Here is a 16176-nt window from a genome sequence, read left to right on the forward strand (position 1 = left end):
AGAGGGGGGGGAGGGAACATATTTTAAGTCCACAACAAATAGATAATATTTGGAAGCAGTTCAGGCAGACTCTTCCTAATTCACAAGACTATAAGAAAGGGGAGGAGGTGCAGCACAATCAGGTCTGCAGGATTTTATTCCTGTAGCCAATCTCAATAAAATAGTTCCAGCCTTCCTGTGGAGTTGGTTTCTTGGCCTGATCCACCTAGGAAGGCCATTGTTTATTTTTTTGTGGTGTGTGTGTGTGTGTCACATTTAATGCTAAAAACTGGTCTTTCTGGGGCAAAAGTCTGTCCTTAAGCTCACTTCTTTAGTCTGTAGAATGGCATGGTAAAAACCCAGCTCCACCTAGTACCTTGATTTGAAAACAGATTAAGTAGTACAGGTAATCCTTGACTTTCAATGGTTCACTGAGTGACCATTCAAAGTTACAATGGCACCAAAAAAGTAACTCAGGACAGTTTTTCACACAACCGTTGCAGCCTCCCCAGGGTCACATGATCAAAATTCAGCCGCTTGGCAACTGACTCATACTTAACGACGGTTGCCGTGTCCCGGGGTCACGGGAACCCCTTTTGTGACCTTCTGACAAGCAAAGTCAATGGGGGAGAAACCAGATTCACTTCATGACAGGGTTATTGACTTAACAATTGCAGTGATTCGCTTAAGGACTGTGGCAAGGGAGGTCGTAAAACAGGGCAGAACTCACTTAACAAACATCTCGCTTACCAACAAAACCTTTGGGCTCGACTGTGGTCGTAAGTCGAGGGCTACCTGTGTTAATAGAATCTGTGCATGATTCTGGTTTCCTTTTGAGCAAAGCAAGATGAAAAGTGGGGGGGGCAACCGATTTGGCCGGGTCCCCTTCCTAATTTATGGACCGAAAGATTCTTTCCCTTCAGCCTCAGCCCAGCTTCCAACCGCATTTGCAGCTCGTGACACGATGAAACCATAATCCGCGCACAGCTGTTTTATTATGTGAGGGCTGGCCCTCGCCCAAGACTTCTGAGAAACGGCAAAGCAAATTTGCCAAAAGGAGAGAAATGGCAACCACGTGCCCTCAGTCCCTTGCCAGATCACTCGGGCCCCCTCGCCCCAGCGCGAACCCACCCCTAATCCTTTCACGGTGATCCGAATTTCAAATGAATCTTTCTTGGCAGCAGATTTTCTTGAATAAATAACTCAATATCTTGCGGTGTCCTCATTGGGAAGAATTTAGAAAGGGTTTTTTCTCTCTCTTCTCTCCCCCCCCCTCATGAACAGCTGTTGCCGTGGCTGGCCGGGAAACTCAAAGCAACCAGAGGTCTCCAACCTTGGCAAATTTTAAGACTTGTGGACTTCAACTCCCAGAATTCCCCAGCCAGCGCATGCTGGGAGTTGAAGTCCACAAGTCTTAAAGTTGCCATGGTTGGAGACCCCTGCCACAGATGTTCCTGTCATTTACTCTTCACTGGCATGTTCTAACAGCATCCCACGGCTGGACCGCAAGAGAGAGAGAAATGGCTGGGTTCAGCTGACTTCGTTAGGCATTGGCCTTTCAGAGACAAATCAGATTTTTCTCGTCAACAGTATTTTGCTCCAGGTATCAAAAGAAAAAGAAAAAAACCCCAATCAGTCTGTTGTTGTGTTCCCCACCGTTTCTGTCTCATTCCACTTTCCCATATCTGGGACAAATTTAGGTGTGACTTGCTTCAGTGTTTTAAAATCAGTTGGGGAACCTGGAAATTTCTCTTGATAAAACTTGCAGCAGTCCTTTACAGGAACCCCAGAAGGACACTGTTAAAAAATATTTGGGTGTAAAGTGGAATTCAATATTGCAGGAGCTGAATTGTAGAAACTGGTTTTGTTCGAACTGAATGCGCTTCCGAGTCTTATTTTGTGCTGAGAAAGAGATCATATAGTTCTGCCTAAGTTCGCAAACGTGTCCGTATAGATTTCTTAATCCGTTTTACTATGAATACTTTTTCGTGAGTACAGTAAACAAACAGTTTAAGCATGAATTAAAATGCTAAAAACAGGAGACATAATCCAATCCAACATGAGCACTGCTGAGCCCTGTCTGTTTTAGGGTGCTTAACTCTCATGAAATCAGTGGCGGCTAAAACCACTTCATCGTGACTGCATTGATCTTAATCTAATGAGAAAAGTCACAACATTATCCCAAGCTGAATGCTCGTGTTAATTTTAATCCTGAGAAACTTTCTCCCAAAGACGTGACGACAGTGGTCTCCAGCTGAGAATGGAGATTCTCCGTCATCCAGGTCATGGTTGTCCCAAGAGACAACTGGGCTTTGTTTTTCCTTGAAGACGTTTTGCTTCTCATCCTAGAAGCTTCTCCAGTCAGAACTGAAGAAGCTTCTTGGATGAGAAGGGAAAACTCTTCAAAGAAAAACAAAGAAAGTCCAGCGGCCTCTTGGAAAAGCACCTTAGGGCATTTGGTAATTGTGTAATATGGGTGCAGTCGCTGCCATCTCTTCTCCATTCTGGTTCATCTTGAACAGCTTTCTCCAGCTCTCTGTCTTCTAGATAGGTTCCATCATCATTACCTAAATTTGCTTTCTGCTAAGTGTCAGAATCTGGGGTAAGTTATACAATATAATCCAGGATATCGCAGTGCAAAGGAGAGAAAAAGCAATGTCTAAACCCTGTAGAAATGTCCCCCATAATATCAGTGCTGCAGTATACAGACTCTGGCAGATTACACACACAAAAACAGTTAAAAGAGAAGGAAGGACTCACTGGAGAAGAGCCTAATGCTGGGAAAGATTGAGGGCAAGAGAAGAAGAGGACGACAGAGAATGAGGTGGCTGGATGGAGTCACTGAAGCAGTAGGCGTGAGCTTAAATGGACTCCAGAAGATGGTAGAGGACAGGAAGGCCTGGAGGAACGTGGTCCATGGGGTCGCGATGGGCCGGACACGACTTCGCAACTCACAACAACCAGGGGAATCTGGACTAAAACAATCCTAACAATAACAAACAAAATATTGGATATATTGGTTTAGGTATGCTATGTTTCACCAGTAATAAATACTTCTAAGACAGAAGAACATGTTTGGTTTTTCAAAACTGTAACTTAAACTGATTTCAGTCCTGGACCTATTGGATTTTGTTAAAATTAACTGCTGACTGGGCATGCATAGATTTACACTTTTATACTAAAATGATGATTAAGATTTCTTTAATGCGCTGATCGTTTAAAGAGTAGGCATTGGAGGAAATCAGCTCTTGATTGTTCATCTCTTAGGACTGTCTTTGAAGATGATTGCTGTTGTATTTAGTGTCACGATGATGTGCTTTGGAGTCAGCACTCACAATAAATTGACGGAAAAAAGCATTATCTCTTCCTGCATTGAATATGTATGATTGGAATTGGGGAGTTTTCAGGTTAGCATCTAGTCGAGGGGTCTTCAAACTTGGCCCTTTTATGATTGTGGACTTCAACTCCCAGAATTCCTCAGCCAGGCACGTGTGCATGGCTGAGGATTCTGGGAGTTGAAGTCCACAAGTCATAAAAGGGCCAAGTTTGAAGACCCCTGATCTAGTCAGTCTGAGCTGCAGCCAGGAGAGCTGCAGCCTCCAATTGCTAAGGGCTGTTGTCTGCCCGTCACTGTTATTGTGTGCAAAGCAATCAGGAAAACAAAACCCCCCTGTGCTTTGAAGATCAGATGGGCATTTCTTTTTGTAAAAAATGCTTCTCTGTAGACTCCTTTCCTCAAAAAGCTCCTACGTGCTGGATGACAGGTAGTGAATATGGTAGTCCTCATGAGACCACCGTTTTTGATGTTTTGCAGAATCAGATTTGTATGAACTGACGGATCTCCTTCAGTTCAGCCCTACGCCCTGTTTCTGAATGATGACAGAACAGGATTTAGCGGATGTAGTTCAAATAGCTGTGGAGGACTTGAACCCAGATCATCCAGGTATGTTAAAGAACCCAGCCACCCAATTTGTGTATTTCATGGTATGTGTTGCATAGAAAATTAAAGATGTAATGTAACAAAAGTTCTTTCTTCCTGACGCTGAGTAAAACAACAGTGTGGCAACCTCACACTTAGGTTGCTTCGCTGCCTCTAGTTTTCTACCTGTCCTGAAAATTTGGTATTTTATTTCTAACTTTGTTTTAAGACAGTAAACAAGGCAATGGATCCTATAGCAATAGATGGGAGCATGCAGATGAGTTACTGTAAACAAAGAGGACCGCCCCATCGATTAAACCTATTTAAGGAAGTGCTCTCCAACCTAAATCCCCCCAGATGTGTTGGGCCAATTCTCATAATCCCAGCTCTTCTTTGTCTGTGGTGGATGGGCTATCAAGGAAATTAAAGTCTCAAACATCTGGCTGCTGATCCATGCTGAAATCTAGTCAGTGTTTCTCAGCTTTGGCCACTTTAAGAGATGTGGACTTCAATTCCCAGAATTCCCCAGCCAGCAGGGCTGGCTGGGGAATTCTGGGAGTTGAAGTCCACATGTCTTAAAGCTGCCACAATTGAGAAACACTGCTCTAACTAACAGGTAAACCTAGCTGTGAAAACAAATTTTGGGAGAATTTTCCAGCACTTCCCAGAGCTTCTAGGACGCTTCTTCCCATCCAGTGTGTTCCTTTTCCTTTTAATTTCGTAACCAAGGGCCTTTGATGGAGCTATTGAAACTGGTTTGCTTGTTTCTGTTTTTTGGGCTTGCAGTTGTCTTGGAAAACCATGAAGTGACAGACGAAGACGTAGATCCCCCTATGAAACGGCAGCGGATAGAAATCAATTGTCAGGACCCGTCAATCAAGGTTGTAGCCATGTACATGCTTGCTCACACAATGCAGCTAATAATGGATAGATATGTTTTGTGATGGTTTAAGGTGATTTGAACCACAGGGCCCACTGAGCGTCCTTGAGGTCAACACATTTGCAGGGCACATTTGAAGTTGGCCAAAGGTCCTGAAGATCTGAGATAGCCTTTACCTTGGAAAGGTCTGAGGCTTCTTTCCTAGTGCAGGGAGTCCCCGACATATGACAGGTTTCAAGTTATGATGAACCTCAAAAAAGGTACTCACAACCTAGATTCAAAGTTCTGATGGCCGACTCCTCCCTGTGGTCGTACGATCCTATTTAGAAATCATCCTGCATTTGCAGTCTCCCGTGATCACGTGACGGTGATTTATGACTTTTTTTGCTGATTTCTGGCAAACAATGGCCATTGTGGATAGTGGGTTCACTTAATGACCAGTGTGTTCTTAGTGACTGCAGGTTCGCTTAACACTGGGTGTTCTGCTTAATGACCACAGCAAAAAAAGTCATAAAATTCTGTTTGTCACCTGATAACCTGCTTAGTGACTGGCACAACTTACTATCATAATTCCTATAAGTCAAGGAATATGTTTGGCACATACAGTATTATCACTGCAAGACACAGGAATCCATCTTCAAGTTACCAGTGTATATCAGATGCAAGAATATATAGGGGGAAAATCATGTTAGCATAATTAGGGAAAACTCCTGACTGAATAGTGGAAAATATTTTTCCATGAATCAGAGAAGATCCAAAGTTAATAATTGTATTTCCCCTTAGTCTCTGTGGGAATTACTAAGATCTTCCCTATATAGTATACTCTAAATAAATTTTGATTGTATCAAACAATGAACCTTGTGGCTGTGTTGATAGCTTTTTAATTAAAAAAGCAGGATAAAGAAAATGTATTTATTGCACATTTATGTAAGTGAGCAATATGCTTAACACGAATCTTCACTATTCTGCAGAATTTCCACTAAGAAGATTAGAAAAACTTTCAGTTTAAGTTCAGAGATTGATGACTTATCATGAAAAATAGTCTAAAAATACAGTTAGATGTTTTCTAGAGTTGTGTGTTTCATCTTCAGAGTTTGTAGGTAATTTGAACTCAGTTTATTTTATTATTTTAATCATGTCCACCAGAGGGTGCACAAGAAGTATTTTAAAAGAAACCCAGTCCCATCCAGGTACAAATCAAAGCAAAATCTATATTTTGTCGTAAATAATTATCTCATGTTTTTTTGAGTGGAATGTTTATAAAAAAAATAGGCCCATAATCATCTAGGTACGCTTTAGAACTTAAAGCGAATTTACATCCCTCCTTTTCAGCTTTGTTTCCAGAAATACCCAAGGCAAAACCCTTGAGCAGGTAATAATCCTTTGAACTGAGGATAGGTCTAGGATGACAGCTGAAATAATAGTCAAACTGGAACAATGTGGGCTTCTTTCCCTTGAATCAAATGTGTTTGTTGGAAAGGATGCCACCAGATTCTTGATTTGGGGCCACCACAGATTCAAAGACTTCTCTTCCCAGAACGTAGGAGAGCCCTTTAACCCTTGGCTAGTCCATCAAAGGGTTGTTTTTACCCCAGACAAGCTCTGGGGATATGTGTGCTTTTGCTGCTCCTTGGTGCCCTTTGCAGATGCCTATGTAAATGCAGGTACAAAGCACAGCCTCCTCATCCCATCCGGCTCATTCTGCTGCTTTTCTTCCCCAGTCCTTCCTGTATTCCATTAACCAGACAATATGCCTGCGACTGGATAGCATCGAAGCCAAGCTGCTGGCCCTGGATGCAACCTGCAAGTCCCTGGAAGAGAAACTGGATCTTGTCATGAACAAGCAACATAGCCCCATTCAGGTGCCCATGGTGGCAGGATCCCCGCTTGGGGCAACCCAGACATGCAACAAAGTGAGATGGTAAGTCTCCAGCTGTCACTGCGTGCCTCTGCTGTTTCCTGTTCAATCTGTCCCAGTCAAGCAAGGCAGCTTTTGGGTATCTATCAGGAACTCGGCGTGCAGCTTTGAACGAGAAACCTTTTCCCCCCTTGAAGGCAGAAAAAACGGTGTTCTTTGCCCTGTGACCGACTAAACACATTTCCTTACCTTGGGATGATGGGCTTGGAGGTCTTACCACATTTTTCCTTGGCTTGGCCTGTTTCTACAGGATCTTGTAGATAAGCTGATGTAGCAGCCTTGCCTGTTTAAATTTAGAGCACGGCCTCCTGGGAATAACTTTGGGAATAAAGAATTCAACCTCCTTAGAGATTAAACATGTTTTTAACCTCTCTGGTTTTGGAAATAACCCCATGATTAACCATGATTATTCATGCTTCCATGGCGTTGCATGTTTGAGATGTTAGTAATATGTAACCCACCTATGGATGATTGTTGGAACCGCTTCACATAGAATCAGTATATCCTCTAACTCAGGGAATCTTCAAACTTGGCAACTTTAAGACTTGTGGACTTCAACTCCCAGAATTCCTCATTCTGGGAGTTGAAGTCCACAAGTCTTAAAGTTGCCAAGTTTGAAGACCCTGCTCTAACTACTGATGCTCTGTAAATGTTGCTAAAGGCTCCCTTGGGTCAAACTCAACCTCTATGATTATAGCACAGCATTTCTCAACCTTGGCCGCTCCAAGGGGATGGCTGAGGAATTCTGGGAGTTGAAGTCCACACAACTTTAGCGCCCAGGTTGAGAGACACTTTTATAGGGATACCTCCACTTTGTTTTCTTGGCAGCAGCGCAGGAGTAGTTTCCCATGTCAACACTGCACCTCTTTTTTATGAAGAGTTGCTTATGGACAATAACAACAACAACTTGGAAAAAGTGAATATATTCATAGTTGAAAATGACTTACCCTCTTTTTTGGAAATCCTCATGATTTTTTTTTAAATTTTTGAAACGGGAATCATGACAGTTTCCTATAGAGAGAGATTTGTTTCTCTTAGAGCAAAATATTTGGAATTTCAGTTTCCTTATTGTAGATAACCTTTAAGGCAGGTTCACTTAGAGTGCTAAATCTTGGTTTGTTTTAACCATGGATTTGTTGAAAAGATGGCTGGATGCACACATATGAAACCAAAACCAAACAGCCAGACCCAGCTAAAATATAGACATCCTTCTCTTTAACTTCACAGAAAGCAGATGGCAGGGTATGTTAACATCAGCATGATGATACACTTTTTAAAAGTGGTTATTTTTATGCCAACTCTTCTATGGGAGTGTGTTTAAATCTCTACCTTGCTTTTGTCTTTGATAGGTTTGCTGAAAATGTGTTTTGATATATAGATCTTCATTAGAAACTGAACAAAATATGTCCAGTGAGTGTTATCACAGATTTTAGTAATTAGAGTTGATTGCATCTTTTGATGGATTTAGTCTGTGCCTCAAGGCTGAATTTTGCCTAATGAAGTGTTGATGGGTATTCTGAAGTTGTTTATGTCTCACCAAGGGAAATATTTTTGTGAAAAATGCTTTCCCCCCAGGTGCATAGAACAGTTTTGTGAGATGAGCTATATATTATAAATAATGATGTGTAGTCTTGCTCTGGTTTTGTGTTGCCATTAACAGCTGTGTTATTTCATGGGTTCATCATTTATCATTAGTGTAATAACAAGAGTTTATTATAAATAAAAGTTTCCAAAAGAGAAAATAGAAATATATTCTCTGTAAAACCAAAACAATGCTAAGATGGGGCAAAGAAGAAAAAAAATATTTTCAAAAACCTTTCCTTAGATTTATATTCAGTTCTAAATTGCTTTGCCCTGTGATAAATAAACAGATTAGGGATTTTATCTTCTAAGATGTTATTCTTTTTAGATAGCAACTCAACTTTACTGCAGAGAAATAGACAGAAGTCACATCTCAAAAGCATCATCCAATTTTTCAGCTTGGTTTTCCAGTCTATAGTATGACGGCAATACATTTTTTATTTTTGGTATTACTTCTTGATCATCACCATTCAAAAAAGCAGAGAAATAGCTGGAAGTGGCTGGACTGCTGAAAAATTCCTGGATATTTGTTTTTGTCAATATATGACATACTCTCCTCCATGTGGCATGCCACAAAGTCATTAGGCTGATCTGTGAAAGCTGCTTCCAACCCTTTTCCAACATGTCTGAATGTTTCATCTCATAGGGTTTAAAGACATCAGTGCATTAAGGTCAAAGTTTTGCAATGGTAACTATAAACTGCGTTTGCAGAGCCTTGATAGAGAAATGTCTGTCTTTAATTCATCTCGCTTAGTTCATTTGCACAGGGGGTGAGGGTGGACTGATCTGTCTGCATTTGTGGGGGGAAAAGACGAAGAAGAAGCATATTGTAAGGCAGGGGTCTCCAAACTTGGCAACTTTAAGACTTGTGGACTTCAACTCCCAGAATTCTCCAGCTGGTAGGGGATTCCCCAGCTGAGGAATTCTGGGAGTTGAAGTCCACAAGTCTTAAATTTGCCCAAGTTTGGAGACCCTTGATATAAGGTCACAAGTGTGTAGCTGGAAGAAACTTATCTCCAAGAAAACAAAATGCAAAAAGTGTGAGGTTTAAGTAAAAGCAGAGACTATTAAAAATAACCTGTGCTCCCACGTATTCTCTCTGTCTTGCTAGTCAAGTTTGCATCCTTTGAGTCCAAAGGCACAAATGTGATTGATTTATTTGTATTGCTGAATTGATACAATGAGATGAAAACAAATAAGAATAACCTTGTTACTTTGCAGCAAAATCATTTTGTAGCATCCTAAAGACAAACCCTTGTGGCAGCCTTTACAAGGGTTAATGCTGCTCTTAAACGATATACAATATATATGCTTAGGGTTATTTTTTCAAAAATATGCATTAAATTTTCAGCTCTGCCTAGTTTATTTCATCTTTGTTCCTCCTCCTTCAGTCTGCCTGTTCTCCCCATAAATTTTTCTGGCCGTGGTTGTCTTTAATTTCTTAGGAGTCTGGCTCTAAAATTATCTTACTCTTCAAGAAAATATGCTGAAAGTTTCTTCCAGCATGGAAACTGGCAAGAATGTGGTCTTTTCACTTCAGCATGACATCAGACGTAGCCATCACAGTGGGTTAGAAAATGCATTGTGGCATCCAGACTAATGATCTGGGAATTCTGGTCCAGGTTTTTGGGCCATGGTGCAAGAATGGTGAAGTCAGGCTCTGCCTGATAGATTTGTCTTTCCTAAGCAACCTTTCACCAGAATGGCCCACCAACGCAGCCCCTCTGGGCAGATGTTCCTTAGAGCATCACTTCTTGCCCTCAGCCCTCTCTTCTGACTGATTTTATCAGTTTGCTGATAATCTTGTAAACGGATGACAAATAAGAAAAAATATTGCTTCCTTGGGTGAGTCTAGAGTCGTGAGATAATTGCCTCTACAAATTCACGCCACATTTATCCTAATTGGAATTGTTTCACTTTTACATCTTTCATATTTAGAAGAGGACTAACCATTGGGATTCTACACTATTTTGGCAACAAAACCAGAAGTCCAGATTTCTGTGCTGAAGTTGACATCCAATCTGATTTGTAATATCTCCCCTGTCCTTTATAAACTAGAGGGTACGAAAGGAGGAATACATTAGGAAGATGAAGAGTTATTTGCTTGCTTATCAGCTGGAGTTTGCCTAATAAAAGGTCCTCATTCACTGACAAATTTAGAACATCACATTGGAGTTTTGAGAGGAATTCTTTCCTAGTAAGGAAGTTTAGAATATCATCCTGTATCTCCAGAAATCCTCCTTTCCTACCTACTACCATCTAGATCCGAGACCTCCAAACATGGCAACTTTAAGACTTGTGGACTTCAACTCTAGTGCACTAGTTTTCTAGAATTCTGGGGGTTGAAATCCACAATTCTTAAAAGTCGCTGAGTTTCGAAGATGAGACCAGAGCGCCAGAATTTCTGTTAACAAGACCAGCAGAGCCATCGGGGAGTCTTAAGTTTCATTAGTCAACCTAAAAGAGCATTTGCACTTGCCTGCAATTTCCTAGGTATTAAAGTACACTTCCCACAATACCAATTTCTGAAGCTTGAGCTTGCGTTGGGTTCTCCTGCCACACGGAAGCTTTCTCTATTTTAAAATGTGACATTGAGTCTAAAAATATCTCTGTGTGCCCATCAGAATTGTAGACTTGACTGTTTGACTAAGAGAATTGTTCAGAAGTTGCACATCCTTTCCTGCTCAGATTTTATCTGCCCATAAGGCAAACTTGTTCCATCAGTTGCCATGAAAAGACGTTAATAATTTATGTGTGTTCAGCCGAGTGTCCCTGAGAGTCACTTACAGGCTTTATCTAGTCAATGCTTACTTAGGCAGTCACCCATCAAAGATGTGTAGTGACAATCTGCAGCCTTCCGAAGCACGGTCTATGTGAGTTTCCTAGGTGTAGCTGGGTGATACGAAGCGTAACTTGTTCTGATGATTTGTAGATTGGGTGTGTTGGATTTTGATTAATGGGAGATATTCTGCTGTCGGTCTCTGGCATGCCAGCTGGAATGCTTTTGGGGCTCAGAAGCAAGAAACAAGACAATGTTTTGGTAGTTAGAATGGATTCCATTCCATTCCAGTCATTCAGAATCTACTTTCCATGAATCAAAAAGATTGTGATGCCGTAACCTTAAGCATACATCTCTTCTCTTCTCTTCTCTTCTCTTCTCTTCTCTTCTCTTCTCTTCTCTTCTCTTCTCTATTCTCTCTTCTCTTCTCTTCTCTATTCTATCCTTCATTCTCTTCTCTTCTCTTCTCTTCTCTTCTCTTCTCTTCTCTTCTCTTCTCTTCTCTTCTCTTCTCTTCTCTTCTCTTCTCTTCTCTTCTCTTCTCTTCTCTTCTCTTCTCCTCTCCTCTCCTCTCCTCTCCTCTCTTCTCTTCTCTCCTCTTCTCTCCTCTTCTCTTCTCTTCTCTTCTCTTCTCTTCTCTTCTCTTCTCTTCTCTTCTCTTCTCTTCTCTTCTCTTCTCTCTTCTCTCTTCTCTCTTCTCTCTTCTCTCTTCTCTCTCCCCCCACCCCACTCTGTGGAGTTCATTTATTCAATCCTTTCTCATTGTCAATTTTGTGCCATGCACCCTAGCAGACCTACAATCATTCAGTCTTCCTTTTTGAAGTTTAAAATGTTCTTATGAGCATCCCAAAAGTGCTTTTTTCAAAAGGCAATTAGACTTCATTTCCCATGTTTGGTTTATTTCCATGTCTGGTTTATAGTAGACAGAAGAGGGCAGAAAAGTATTATATATAAAGCTGACTCTTTGATGCTGAGAACCGAAAGGATTGCACAGGTTAGGGAAATCAGGTTGAAAATCCCAACTTTGGGGCGCTATCTTTCTTGTAATGTACTCATAAGTAAGATTACCTGACACAGAGGGTGGTGTTTTAAAGAAACAAAAGCTACAGTATAGATACTTTGTACCTGGAAAGAATTGAGGTGGAGGGGTGCATGTGTATGTAGTTGTTAATGAGGCATTGCCGATGCTAAATAAATATGATTGCTAATGAGGCTTTCCAGATGATCTTGAATACACAACATCTGTCCTTTATTCAAAATATTTGGCTGAAGAAGATCCCTGTCTGTAGTATAAAGGCATGTGTGTTCTAAAGAAATTTAGCATTAAAAAGTCGACTTGAGTCCTGGATTCCACTGAGTTCATTTGGGAGAGATTAAGGCATTAAGTTGAACTCAACATGCCAAAGGTGGTTGGGCGTCATTCCCAACAAAGAATTGTTTTGGAACAGGCCAGTCAGCCAAATGTCCATGTGGTTTGCTGCTGATTTCTCCTCTGGCTTTAGACAAATGTTAATTGAAGGGCTTCAAGTTTGCTAATTGCAAAAAATCTCTCCAGACTCCTCTTATCCTCATTTGTCCAGTATGAGCCAGTGACATGAGAGAAGCTGGGCTAAATTTCAGAATGGCGAAGGGGAGGTGAGATCACTTGCCAGCCAACTCTTGTATGTTGTGAAGTATTTGAACCCTGGCCCACTTTGGAGTCCCCAAAGCTCTCCTCAAAACGATGGAGCGCAAAGGAAGATTTGTAAGCTGATCTTCAGGACTGCCATTCTTCCAATGATCTTATTACTGAGGAACGAGAACCTTTTGTGTGGCTGGAATAGTTGTGGAGTGCAGTGATTGGTGGGTGGGGAAGTATAAAATAGAGGTGGGGTGACCGAACGGTGAAGGACAATTAACAAAATACGAAAATGCAAAACACAACCTCTTCCCCTGGGTACTTTTAAGTTGGGAAATGAAATCAGAAATGAACCTGGTTAGCAACGATTGAATTAATTAATGCAAGTAATTTAATTAACATTGTTGAAGTCAGCACAAATCCATTTCTGTACTGGGCTGAAGAAAACTATACACAACCAACACTTCTGCAGTTGAATGGATCCTTTTTTCATGAATGGCTGCAGTGGGTATCTGTTTGTGTTCAGTGCCCTCTTCTGAACAAGAATAAACCATGCCAGATTTTATTGAAACTGGTTTTCCATACTGTTTGGTGAAGTTAGTCTTGAAACCAGTAAATCATCCCTTAACAAAGAGGGGAGTAAAACCAGTAAATCATCCCTTAACAAAGAGGGGAGAATATATGTATCTCCCAAATTTGTTTAATTTTTGCAACATAGTCGAATTATTATTTTTTAAAAGCATGCTTAGCCTATTTTTGATCTTTGCCTGTTTTGCAAATTGACCACAACTTTGTAAATTATTCAAGTCCAAGAATGCTACTGGTAAGATGGCTGATTTGGTTTGATCTCCTTTGAAAAAAAGCATCATCATTATAACGTCTGTAGATATGATGCTGTAGATGGCAAAGAGAGTTGTCCAAGTGTGGAATTAAGAATTGCACTAAAATAGATCTTAGTGCAAGAAAAGTTTTGCTTATGTACATCAGGAAAGTCTGGAGAGGCGAACAAAGCGGGTATTGCTTTGTGATGTTTTACCATGCAACTATTCTCCCCTCAGTTTTATGTTTTTTGTTTTAATTAGTGGGCACATTTATCCACTTTCCTTTGCCTCTGTAAGATGGATGGATGGATGGATGGATAGCCTGACAAATAGCTTGAATGCTAGCGGATAGATGGATAGATAGATAGATAGATAGATAGATAGATAGATAGATAGATAGATAGATAGATAGATAGATAGATAGAGCAAGGAAACCTATTTATACCTAGGTAGCAATGTCCTTGGTCAAAGGACCCTCACTCTTTGGAGATCTGAAGTTTTATGGTGATCCTTACAGTATAGGGAAATTGTCTCTTGTGCCAGTTTATTAGAGAAGTATATTAATTCTCTGGTTATCGCACAAAAAAGTTGTGCCATTATGCCATTGTCTTCCTCCCTCCATCCCCAACACTGTGCTGTGCTGGAAGGCTAATGAATAAAATTATTTACATACATCTAAAAAGTCGTTTAAGACATAACTAGAATTGTCCATCATCTTTAACAAAAGGCATCTGTTAACATTCTTTGTGCGAAGTCACATAAGATTATATTTGCACGACTGGGAACAAAGGTTCATTAGAAACCAGATGCTGCCCCTCCTTTGCCTCTTTCACCCGGTGGAGTATTTCTATAAATAATCCATTGATCCGAGACCCTGGTAGAGTCAGCGTTCCTGTCTCAGTTTTTCTGTACTGTGCTTTTCCATAACATTCATTTGCCCGGTGTTTTTGAACATTTACCTTGGAGCAGGTGAGATGTCAGCTGATTTCTTCTGAATATATGTCTATTTGGTTGTTCCTGCCCTTTTCCTCCCTCCTCCTTTTAATATGATTTCAAGGAAGAGGAGAGCAGTTCATTTGAGAGGGGGCCAGAAATCCTCCCCTCTTTATTCCCCCCCCCCGTGAGTGACAGGTCATTGGCTAAGAAAAACGGGAAGGTCGTGGTGATGGATATGAGTCATAGACACACTTTCCTGGTTAAAATCACCTCTGGAAGGAATCTATTGGTGAAAAATAAATGAGAGGCCAAGATATGAATACCTAAAAAAAATATACTGGAATCCCCAAAGCCCTAAGAAATTAATAACTTTGCTCAGGGTTTAAATAATCATTTTATTAAAATAATCATTTTAAAAAACGATGATTTATTTTGAATTCTTCCCCATGTTTAAACATAGGAATATAACTAATTCTAAAAGTATGTGCGATTAGTATCCCAGAGTCAACAGACGTTTTTGTATTTTTCAGCAGAAGAATGAAAAATGTCTCTGTCTTGAGCGTGATCACCTTTTTTATCCTGGGTCACAGATAATGTGGGTTGGCTGAGCCTCAGTAGTTCAAGCTGATCTTCCAATAGTTGGTGGATTTTTTAAAATTGAAACACGGTGGTAAGAAGATCCCACACTCTGCGCAGGTCTGTTGACACTGAAAAGAAAGCATCAAGGTTTCCACATCCTCATCCATCAGATTAAGATTTTCCCTTCTGATGAGAGCCAGGACTGATACTAATTCTCTTTAACCCGCTTAACTATTTGCATCCTTCTGTTTAGCAAACAGATGTTAAGGTTCTGCTGCATGTAGAAAATATGCAACTATCCTTTGAATATTTGAAAACATTCAAATGTTCTTTTTTATATTGAACAGAGGCTGGGGTGCATTCTTCACAATACAGTTTGCAAAGAGACCTGTGAACTTGGGTTGTATCCTCCTCAGTCATCCTATTTTGCAATGACTTGCTCAGGAAGGGGGAACTTGGCAACAGCCGAACTTGGTAGAAGAAAAAATGTATATACCCAAGTTGTGACCCAATCTGAGCAAGTTGGAATCCTGTAGAGCCGGGAAACAGAGGCGTTCCACCCTTCCCAAGAGAAACCTCGTGCAGTTTGACTCCTGCTGGATTCAGACATGCAGCAAACCCTAGATTTAATCTCTTTTGAATTGAAGAGATGCAACGGAGCCCTGCACTCTCTTATTCTCCTGCCCTTCGCGTTTCTGCTTTGACGAATCAGACTTCTGGTGTTTAGCTAATCTGAGGTCTTGCCTTGCCTGGCACTGAAGAAGGGCAAAAAGAAAATAGGAGAGTCCACAGCTAAAGGCTACTTGTGCATGTAGGAACTACTAAGGGGGAGATGACTCTCTAAGGCAACATTGATTGTTGCTTGATGCCCTTCAGACAGCAAGACTTTTTGTCAAGGGCGTTAGATAAAATCATTCAGGAAGGATCTGCTGCCTGAAACTTCATGGATGGCATGATACATTTTGCTTTAGAAGGTTGCGGCTCATCCCTCTCTTAGTTTCCGGATGTTGCTGCTTAGCCAACTCTGATCATGCTTGTACATACAACCCTAACCCTGGGATTTTGTTATTCCCCTCAAGATTTTATGCATGGCATGTTTGGGAGGAACCTCTTTGAATTCTAGCTGTGAGGAAACAAAAAATCATCATGTTACGCTGCGTATTCCT

General features: G+C 40.9%; 1 protein-coding gene across 1 annotated transcript in view; it reads left to right on the forward strand.

Annotated features, from left to right (window-relative positions):
• The first annotated feature begins 3804 nt into the window (after window positions 1–3804).
• The window catches only part of BANP (BTG3 associated nuclear protein), an 81538-nt gene continuing 69166 nt past the window's right edge, over window positions 3805–16176 (forward strand). The window contains exons 1-3 of the mRNA XM_015822020.1: window positions 3805–3922; window positions 4685–4779; window positions 6500–6699. Of these exons, the coding sequence (XP_015677506.1) occupies window positions 3853–3922; window positions 4685–4779; window positions 6500–6699 (365 nt within the window). The 5' untranslated portion in view covers window positions 3805–3852. The remainder of the gene's footprint in view (window positions 3923–4684; window positions 4780–6499; window positions 6700–16176) is intronic.

The sequence above is a fragment of the Protobothrops mucrosquamatus genome, unplaced genomic scaffold (assembly GCF_001527695.2).
Source record: "Protobothrops mucrosquamatus isolate PMUCROS unplaced genomic scaffold, P.Mucros_1.0 scaffold1445, whole genome shotgun sequence".
In the NCBI taxonomy this organism is placed as follows: domain Eukaryota; kingdom Metazoa; phylum Chordata; class Lepidosauria; order Squamata; family Viperidae; genus Protobothrops; species Protobothrops mucrosquamatus.